This window comes from Chiloscyllium punctatum, chromosome 2 (assembly GCF_047496795.1).
Source record: "Chiloscyllium punctatum isolate Juve2018m chromosome 2, sChiPun1.3, whole genome shotgun sequence".
NCBI lineage: Eukaryota > Metazoa > Chordata > Chondrichthyes > Orectolobiformes > Hemiscylliidae > Chiloscyllium > Chiloscyllium punctatum.
In genome coordinates this window covers 23,271,172-23,282,054 of record NC_092740.1, presented here as the reverse complement: position 1 = coordinate 23,282,054, position 10,883 = coordinate 23,271,172, and the positions used below count along the sequence as shown (strand labels likewise).

General features: G+C 40.7%; 1 protein-coding gene across 2 annotated transcripts in view; it reads left to right on the top strand.

The window, feature by feature from the left end:
* Positions 1-4,598: 4,598 nt before the first annotated feature.
* The window catches only part of glra3 (glycine receptor, alpha 3), a 219,130-nt gene continuing 212,845 nt past the window's right edge, over positions 4,599-10,883 (top strand). For both annotated transcript variants that reach the window (XM_072594581.1, XM_072594580.1), the window contains exon 1: positions 4,599-5,103. In XM_072594581.1, the coding sequence (XP_072450682.1) occupies positions 5,033-5,103 (71 nt within the window). In that variant the 5' untranslated portion in view covers positions 4,599-5,032. The remainder of the gene's footprint in view (positions 5,104-10,883) is intronic.

Here is a 10,883-nt window from a genome sequence, read left to right as displayed (position 1 = left end):
GTGTCTCTGTGATCTCGTGATCACACAATCTGGGAAAATTCATGGATAAGCATCAGTCCTTTCTTCAGTTGTCTGTGTCTCCACTGGGTTTCCAACCAGAGTAGGCAGCATGCCTATAGGTGAATCAGCTCTGTCATTTGCAAAAACAAATTGTATTCCTGGAGCTGAGAGTTTGTCTAGTACTCCTATCACAAATTCTCCACTCTTCTCTGGACTCTCTAGCTCAGTTTACATAATTGATAGCTTTTTGTCTCACCATGAATTCCTGTAACCAGTACCTTTTATGGCAATAGTCCCTCAGGAGTACATATCTCCTCATCCTTCAGCATCACAGACTAAGAGGATCCTGTGTCCTTTAATATTGTAACCTCTTTACCTACTGCTCCCAGCCTATGTGAATAAACTTTACCCTTGCATGTACATTTTTTAAACAAATCTGGCACTTCACCCTTAATCAACCTCTGATAATCTTGTACACTCTGAGGCAGTTGTCTAACTTCCCTTGTGCTTTTTGTTACTAGTCCAACAAAACTCCCAGACTTGTCCGGTTTTCCAACATCTGGCTTTCTCCTAGCCCACCAACACTGTGATTTCATGTGGTCAACTTTATTACAATGAAAACACCGGAGCTTTTTAACTGTTTGTCCCCCTCAAGAGTTTCATTTTTACTCTGTGGTAAATTATCCTTATGATCCTCATTGAGATCTTCCTTTCCCTTTCCACGTGAGGATTTCTCTTTGGCCCAGTTTCTATCCCTCATGGACTGAAATTGATTCTAGAAGCCAAACCGAGTTTTATGGAGCAGCTCATAATCATCAGCCACTTCAGCTGCTAACCTTGCCACTTTAACTCTCTGCTCTTCCACATGAGTTTGCACTACTTCAGGCTGTGAATTTTTGAAGTCCTCCAAAATAATGAGCTCTCTAAGGGCATCATATGTTTGCTTGATTTTTTAAAGCTCTTATCCATCTCTGTTTGATCCTTTCAAACTCAATGTAGGTTTGACCTAGGTCCCTCCTGAAACGTTTTCTATAGGCTTCTGGTAAAAGTTCATATGCACTTAAAATCGTCTTTTTTCACCTCCTCATATTCCCCAGATACCTCCTCTGATACTGATGCGAATACCTCACTAGTCCTGCCTACCAGTTTCGTTTGGATCAACAAAACCCACATTGCCACTGGCATTTGCTGAGCCACCTTTTCAAATGAGATGAAAAAGGCTTCCACATCCTTCTCATCAAATTCAGGCAATGCCTGAACATACTTAAACAGTTTCTCACTAGGCTTCTGACTACTAGAGGCTTGCTCTTCCTCACTCTCTTCCTCATTGAACCTACCCTCAGCCTTTATCTCCAGCCTTTTAAGCTGACTTTCCTTTTAAAGGATGTTCTTTGAAGTTCAAAAGCTCTCTCTTTTGCTTTCTTTTCTGCTGCTCTCTCTTTTTCCCTCTCTGTTGCTTCTAATCATTACTCAATCTGTTTCATTTCTGCTGCCCTTTCCTTTTCTCTCGCCTCTAACACAAGCTGCTTCATTTGCAATTGAATTCTTGCCATCCCTTTAGATTCTGAGGGTTTCTCCAGCAAGTTTAAATGCTCAGCTACTGCTGTAATTATCTCTCCTTTCCTCACAGAAGCAGGCAGGTCCGATTCCAGCTTCTCTGCTAATTCCTGCAGCTTGGTCTTATTCACCTTTTGCAAAACTTTCAAAATCACCACATCCACTTTCAGAAAACCTTTGGCAACTGAAAGAGCCATTACTATCCCAAGCTTTGTCTACCCACCCAAACCAACACCCGAAATAAAGACACTCGTGCCTACCACTCATTGTTTAAAATCCCGCAAAGAGCCCCCAAACTGTTATGGACTAGGCCAGCCATTCAAAACATTCTTAAGCAGGTAATCCAGACCATAACTTTACAACTTGTTCAGCAATTGTACAGTGAAGATTATCTGGAGTGAGGCAGCTAAGTTGACTACCATGTTTTAAAACAGACAAAAAAAAGTATTCACTGAATTACACAATGAAACACAAAGAACAAAATAAAGGACCCCTGCAGAACTCAGTCTATCCAAACTAGACTTAATTGTGCTGTTCCAAATATACACAACAGTCCCAATAGGCAAACCCCTTTAAAGACCAATAAAAAATGGAATAAATGCTTGCAGGTTGAAGTTAGAAGGGCAGAAGGAAAGAGAAAAAAAGTTTCCACACAGCTCAATGTTGAACTCCCAACTAGTTCTGGTCTGAATTGCTCAGCTAGAGAGCTGACCACTCCCCTTTCATTATACAGGTCACTTCTAAAACATGACCACTTTGGCCTGAAGTATCATCTGTTTACATATCAACAAAAGGCCTCTCAATACTCTTTAATCTCTGTACCAAAGCAGTCTAATCAGAGTTGGGAGTGTTTTATGACCCCTCTAAAAAAAACAAGGACACAGTAACCTTGAGAAAAGGAACAGCTTTTTAGAAAAAAGGGGACTAGCTTGGTGATGTGGGACTGCCATGTTCAAGAAGGTAGGTTACTAACTAGAGGATAACATCTGAAGGATGAACAGTAATTTCTATAAACAATAAACAAGAAATAAATCCTAACATCCCATGAGAGTAAAACAAATCTGCCACTCTTACAGACTTTCCGACTTGGCATTGAATAGTCTCAGCGATAATGTATATACTGAGAGTTCTGAGCAAATTCCCTCACCTGTGACTTCAGTCGATTGGATACACTGTATTTTAGTTGTTCACTTTTCATGCGAATTTAAAGAATTACCCACTGCCTTTACAGGACCTTCCACGTTTGGAAACAGCGGTGACTCAACCTGTGACCCATTGTTAAGTTTCTAAAGCCGCGATTTTATTTCGTTTGCATGTTTAATTCGAAGGCGTAGGTTTTGTATGTGCGCAAAAGTTACCGCGACAGCGCCTAATGCACCGCCTAATGCATTCAGACTCGCTGAAGTTCAAGGTTAAACTGGCAACTGACATTGATGGATGGTTTCATTATATCCCCCACAGGAACCGAGAGACTGAGCTCACATCAACAGACGCCTCAGCGGCTTGACAGGGCAACTGTTGAGAACGACTCTGTTGGGTTCTGCTACGTTTTAAGTCTGTTCGTGCGGATCACCTAATCCACCAACGGGGGGGGGGGGGGGGGGGAGAGAGGTGGGAAGTGGTCTCACACCGCAGGGTGTCCCACAAACGATGTCTACGGGAATTTGCTGAAGAGTTCCTTCAGACCCAGGTGCCAGTGCAATGCATACCCCCGCTCTGGCAGGAGCACGTTGCTGTTGACCGTTTCCACGAAACCAAATGAGAGGGAAAACTAGTTCAGAACGAAGTTAAAGCCACCATTATAACTTAAAACCGTGGGGGTAGGGGGCGTGCCTGGAGCAATTAAGACATGGCCCCCTTCCCCTGAGGAGGTGATAGATGTTTGTAATTAGTTCGGGTTGGGGAATAAATACAAGGAGCGATTGGATTTGGCAGGCTGTTGGCAAGGGAAATGCTTTCATGTTGAAGTGATTCGTAAGCGAGAGGAAATGAAGGCTATCAGTTTCTGAAAGAATCAAAGGCTGTTTGCTGTGAGTTTGATTTCAGGCTAACCACAGGTAGGCAAATTGGAATGCAGGAAGAATCATTGCATTAAATTGTTCCCGTTCCCGCTAAAATGCTGAGCTACAATGAGATTATTGATCCCTTACATCGAGCAACATTCTGTTTCCAAATTACAAACCTGAACTGCATTTTTTAAAAAGTTTATTAGTCGGCAGCATCCGGCAAGCTGGGATTTGTTTTTTGTCGCTGGAGCGTAGAAGGTGGAGAAGCGACCTTTACACAAGTTTATAAAATAATGGGGGGTTTCCCTCGAGTTCATGTAGTCCTCTTGTCCCTCGGGGTGTGGGATTTCAAAACTAGAGGACACATATTTAAAGTGAGAGGAGAGAGTTTTAGAAAAGACATCGGGGGCAATGTCTTTTTTTGACACAGAGGGTGGTTCCCGTGTGGAATGAACTTCCTGAGGATGTGGGTACGATTACAACGTGCAAAAGACATTGGATAAGTGAATGGATAAGGAAGGTTTAGAAGGATATGGGCCAGGAGCAGGCAGGTGGGACTAGTTTAGTTTGCGATTATGTTCGGCATGGAGTGGTTGGACCGAAGGGCCTGTTTCCCTGCTGTATGACCCTGTGACTCTATAACAGTGACTGCAAGGTGCGTCCAAATGTGTATATTTGGTAGGTAATTGAGCGAGTTCACATCCACACATAGAAACAGAATCGGAAATCGCTGGTAAAAAAAAACTCGGCAGACCTGGCAGCAGAGTTAACGTTTCTGGTCCAGTGACCCTTCCTCAGAACTGATACAGATACATAACACAAATACGGAGCTGGCTCGGTCTACCTAAGCTGACCCAAAAATAGAAGCACCTCTTGCCTCCGCATATTTGCTCTGAAAGCTGTCACCCTCAGCCATCAGCCTTTCCCCAGTGGCCCATCAGTTGAGCCCACGGAGAGCTCCGATGCCCTGCCTCTTCCCCCGCTGCTGGTTTGCCAACCGTACCGTCGATCAAAGCTTTTGCCCTTCCCTCCCCCTCTTCCCTGGTTTGCAGCGTGAAGTTTAGCTGCACGGCGTGTCTTCCCCCCCACCCCCCTCTCTCCGCTCCTGGCAAAGCTTCACTTGATAGAAAATGTTGCTGGCGGACCGAGCGGTCAGCAGGAGTGACCGCCCCACTCCTTCCACCGCCAAGGCGATGCCCTTGACTTTGAAAACGTGATCCCGGGACCTTCCGTCACCGCCGACAGGAGAGAGAGAGAGAGAGAGAGAGAGAAACAAATACATTCATACTGAAAAGAAAACGGCAAAACACTGAATCTTTGTCTTTGGCATTTCGAAAAGGCAGCAAGATATTCCCCCCAAATGCTGTTGAGCGGCGAGCGCTGTCCATGGTGCTGGAGGTTAAAGGAGTCAAGTCAGTGAGGAGAACTCAATTAAACTACAGTTCACCCATCCTTCTGCTAGAGTCAACATGATCGAAGGCAAATGTCACTCGGTAGCTGCTTTGTGGGGTTATGTCTGGGGAGTAGCAGTGTTTCTAAGGTAAGCGCAATCTACTTTTACCTTTATTTCCGTTCACCCTCAGATATTGAGCTGACATCTCTTGGTCTGCAGCCTGTTGATGTGCTGTGTTTTTGAGGCAAAACAGAACAATTCAGAACACCTCTGGATGTAAAGGCATTTTACAGGGATTACGAAGTTGCACAGACTCGATAGCGTTTACAAAAATCAACGCCTCGTAATTTTCTCGTGTCAAGTGACTAAGACTTTTGCATTGTGTAAAACTTATTCTTTTGCACTCCCAATCAGAGCTTTGCAACTTCTCCAGAACCGTTTGTTACACAGAAGGTGTGAGATAGAATGCAACAGAAAACCAAAGGCAGACTGGTGATTTGCCAGTTATTGCATTTTGGGGATCGGTTCAGTTCAACGCCACAGGTTGAAAAGATGTTCCGTGCAGCAGGAACGCAAAGCGAGCGAACACTTCTCAAGTCGGTGCACTGATGCTGTGGTCGTTTTGGTAAAAATTTCTGTTGGATTCAAGTTGCATCTAAAATTACGAATTCCAGCGTGACTACAGCATTGAAAGCACGAATCCGCATTAATTCAAGGCAGAACACCGTGAGCAGAATCTAATTACATTCCTTCTTCGAAAGGAAAACAAATGTGGGTCTGAGATATTGCCTATTAAATTGGTCGTGTCCTTTCATGTAGACAGCGGAGATACTGTTTAATGGGCTTTAGTGCCGTTCAGTTAACTTGCCTCACACCGTGCACCAACTAGTGGCCAGGGAGTTCATTTCATCGGCTGGCCATCGTCTTATTACCAACCTTTCCAGTCTAATTCACACAAAATGTCGCAAAATAATCTTGGCTGAGCAATGGCTAAGTACAAAGTAGAGATTTATGCGAATTTTAATTGATAGTTATACAGATTTTGTTGAGGGGTTGGAGTGGCGGTGTTGAAGTGATAAACAGCTGGTAAGTGAATTAAACTGTACTAAATGTAAAAGTTTGGAATGGTCAGGAATGGAGCTCCAGTCCCATGCAGAAAGAATTCCCGGGAGTGAGTTCTGACACTAACAAATCTTCCTTCCACTTGTGATTTGCAAAATGATAGCCTCTCGGGAAAAATATAATTCTGTATGTATGTGTTTAACAAACAACAAAACTTACAATGACTAATAAATTTTAAAGGGCAATTTGGGAATCCTTATTGGATTATTTTCCTGTTACGATAAGGAATGGTTGTAACAAATGTGTTTGCAATGGTTAAATATATCAGATACAGTAGAATCATAAAAAGCAGGGAAAAATCATTCAAAAAGCGTCCCTATTAATTTGACCTTTGATATTTGTGAAGACTATTTATCTCCAGTTTATCTCCTTTATGATTTGATTGTAACTAGGATCCCTATTACTTTGCTTGTTAAATGTTTCCATTACTTTAATATATATTGTTTTAGTTCACAGTCATTTCGTAATTGAGCAACTGTTGAGTGTTTCAGAGATTGTATTGATGGTTTCTCACTTTGTTTTTCCATAAATTATATCTATGTTGTAAATGATTGGAATTCCCTGAAAAGTGTATCTGGTTGACTAGGGCGTCAGCACTTTTGAAAAGGAAATTTGATACAGTTTTTTATAATTTTTTTTGGTCTATGTAGCTCATGATTGAAACTGCAAGTCAATTTCAGGGATCAAGTGTGTAATAGCCTTAGTGCTTCATAATGTCACGTAACGTTACGTCAATATCAATATGTCTAGGCAATTTGTTTATACTTCACATAGTAAATGCTTTGAACAATTAACTTCAATTTTTAATTTGTTTTGTTTCTGGTCAAGCCATTGGGTTTTATATGGTTTGCAGAATCCTCGAATCAGTGGTGCTCATAGAATAAAACAAGGCCATTTGGCTCAACATGCCAGTACCAGCTTGATGGGTTATTCATTTTATCCCACTGTCCTGTTCACTTCCCAAAGACCTCCAAGTATTTGTCCAAATTAAGTTAAAAATCACACAACACCAAGTTATAGTCCAACAGGTTTAATTGGAAGCACACTAGCTTCCAATTAGTGTGCTTCCAATTAAACCTGTTGGACTATAACCTGGTGTTGTGTGATTTTTAACTTTGTACACCCCAGTCCAACACCAGCATCTCCAAATCATGTCCAAATTAAAGCCACATTAATGTCTTTTTTTGGTGTGACATCAGACATGCGTGAATTAGATGCAAATGGGAATGATACAGTGTTACAATATATTTGTCACTGCTGACATTGACTGAAAACTTTGATTAATGCATATGTTCTGTGAAAAATATTGAAGATTATCTTAGACAGCTAAAATGATTGACAACAATTTTAGTAACTAGAGTCAGAAACTGTCAGTTAACATTGAATAATTATCGGAGTCAAATTTTGGAGTTTAAGCAGCAAATTAGAAATGCTGACGGAATAGTTGATAATCTACATTGTGTATCTTCACGATGTACTGTAAATATAATAGAAGCTGGTGTATTATAATTTAGTTCTTAGTCTGGTGGCAACACACCAAAGCTATATCTGCTTTGTTTTTACTGGATTTGAAGAGGTTGATCTGATGCATATTGAGTTGTTAATATCTGGAATGCACAAACTGAAAAGCTAGTGTAAGGAAATTCAATTGTAATTTACAAAACAGAATTGGATATCTATTTGAAAATGTAAAAAATAATTACAAACAATAAAAAAGGATCTGGAGACAGACCACTTTCATAGCTATCAAAGTATGCAGCACTTTGAACTGAGATGAGGAGAATTTGATTTTCATTCAGCAGATAGTGAGCTTATGGAATTCTCTACAACAGAAGTTGTGGAGGCTAAGTCCCTGAATATATTGAGGAAATATATATTTCTAGAGACCAAAGGAATGAAGAGGTTTGGGGAGAGAATGGCTGTATGGTGTTGAGATAAATGATCAGCCATGATTATGTTAAATTGCAGAGCAAGCTCATTGGGCTCAATGGCCTACCTGCTCTTATGAATAAGTTTTCTATGTTTGCTGTCAAGCTGCTCACTCAAGTCCCGGCTGATTGCAGGATTCCATTACATGTCCTTCCCATAGTTGATTATAGCAGTTTGTTTGAAGCTGAATGGAGGTTATAGTGAGAGCAAATCACATGGACAGAAAACGTTAAAAGGGGAATCATCAAATCATAGAGTGATTAAATCACAGAACGACACCATTTGGTCCACTGTGTCTGTGCCAACTCTCTGGATGAACGTCTTACTTTGTATCATTCCACTGCCTTTTTGCTCAACTCTGCCCATTTTTCCTTTTCAGGTCAAAAAATATAATTCTCTCTTGAAAGACATGATGAAAAATCCTCTGCTAGACTGTCATGGGATTTGTGTAGAAGCAGGTCATTCAGCCCATCAGGTCCACACCAACCCTCTGAAGAGCATCCCATCCAGACCCATTCCCTACCCCTGTAGTGTAGCATTTCGCACATTTAATCCACTTATGTTGCACATCTTTGGACTGTAGGAGGAATCTGGAGCACCCAGAGGAAATTTATGCAGACATGGAGAAAATTTATAAACTCCACGTGGGATCGAATTGAACCCAACTTCATGGTGCTGTGAATTGAGTCTGGGTCACCGGCTCAGTGCTAACCACCGTGCTACCATGCCACCCTAACTTAGCTACTCACTACATAAGGACATGTCTTCTCATGTCTCTATTGATTTTTGGACACCATTTAAAACTGTGCCCTTTGTTCCCCCATCATTCCATCAGTTTTTTTCCTTTCTGCTTTGGTTAGTCCCTTGGTAATTATGGATTCTTGAATCAAATCTGAACTGAACGTTCTCTGTAGAAAATAGTTCCCCATTCTCCAAGCTATCTACATAATAGAGTTTCATCATCCATGAAACCATTCTCATGAATCTTATCAACTGCCCTTCAAAATAATGTTATATCGGCCAAACCTTGCCTTTAAAAAGATTATTATAGTTTCCTATATTTTGTAGCTTCTTATCCTTCATGTTTTGAGCTCCAGCTGAGGGGACAAGTGAGCACCTGCAAGCATCTTTATGAACTCTGAAAATGCCTTCTGTTCCTAACCAGTAGGAAATAATGAGATGTGATCCATGCTGAAGTCCCCGCTGATGGTTCACCTTCCTTATTTAGTGCTTTGCCTGATGAATGTACTGAATCTTGACAGCTCACCACCAAGCAGTGTAAGTGCTACTGAAGCTGTATTTCTCACATCGCTTCCAAAGAGCACCAACATATTATAGGTAAAAACAATGACTGCAGATGCTGGAAACCTGAGTCTAGATTGGAATGGTGCTGGAAAAGCACAGCAGTTCAGGCAGCATCTGAGGAGCAGTAAAATCGACATTTCGGGCAAAAGCCTCTTTTGCCCGAAATGTCAATTTTACTGCTCCTCGGATGCTGCCTGAACTGCTCTGCTTTTCCAGCACCATTCTAATCTAGACCAACATATTGTACCATTGGGCATTCTTTGTGCAAGCATTCACAATGCAATTCAACCAAAACCATTAAATTCAGCTTACAATATGTATTGAAAGAAATTTAGTATTCATCGTTTTCATGATACTGGATGTGCTAATTGAATTCAAACCCTCAGTTCATTCAATGATTAAATTCCTTTGTATTGTGAAGTGGTTTCAAAATAAATTGATATATAATTTCTTAAAACATGAGATTTGTTGTTCTAGGTGTAGCATGAAGGAAACGTTCTATATTTTCAAAACAGTTTGGAGTATGTGGCTTGGAAAGAAACTTAGAGGTGGTGATGTTCCTTTGCATCTGCTGTTCTTGTAAAAGTCATGGATATACAAGTTGCTGTTGGAAAAGCCTTGGTGAGTTCCTGCAGTGCATTCTGTAGATAAGATGCACTACTGCTACTCTGCAATGGTGGCAGAGGAAGCTAATATTTACTGAAATTAATAAAATAGATAAGACACCTGTAGGGATAACAACAACCAAATTTATGAAACAAGTTTAACCTTGTGAAACATCACTTCACAGAAGGTTTATCAAATTAAATTAAGCACAATCAAAAGCAATTCAAATGATTTTTAAAGGAGAAGCTCAATGACTTAGAAACTACAAGTATACATAGTGATGAAAAATGGGACATCACCAGAAGTGCATTGAAATTATGAAGTCTAGAGGTAGTAAAGGCAAAGATGAAGTTTTACCATGAGTCACACTACTCTCGGATTCCTGTTAATAACATTTCCTACATTCAAAATGATGACTACATTTCAAAAGCACTTCATTGACTGCAAACCACTTTAAGTTTTTTTTGAGATCATGAAAGGTGTGTAGTGTAATAAATGCATTTGTGTGTAGTGTAATAAATGCATTTCTATTTGTGTGTTGTTGTCTAGAGTTGTTTATAGTGTCAAATTGTGAAAGGCTGTGCTCTTGACATGTTTGAAATGAATGCTCATCACAAGTATAAAGAATTTTACTGCTCCTCGGATGCTGCCTGAACTGCTGTGCTCTTCCAGCACCACTAATCCAGAATCTGGTTTCCAGCATCTGCAGTCATTGTTTTTAACAAGTATGAAGAAGACATGGAAGTGCAATATTAGACATTCAGTTACTCCTCACTACCACAAATACTTTGTACTCTGCACATTTATATGTAACAATGTCTACACTTGAACAGTCATTAGTCAGCCCTTGCTCTGCACCTCTGACTCTTCTGTACCTTTATGACCACAAGCACATTCTACCTTTCCTGATTTCCAGGTTAATATATTTTTCACTCTTTATTTGACTGTAAAACTTTGCACATTCT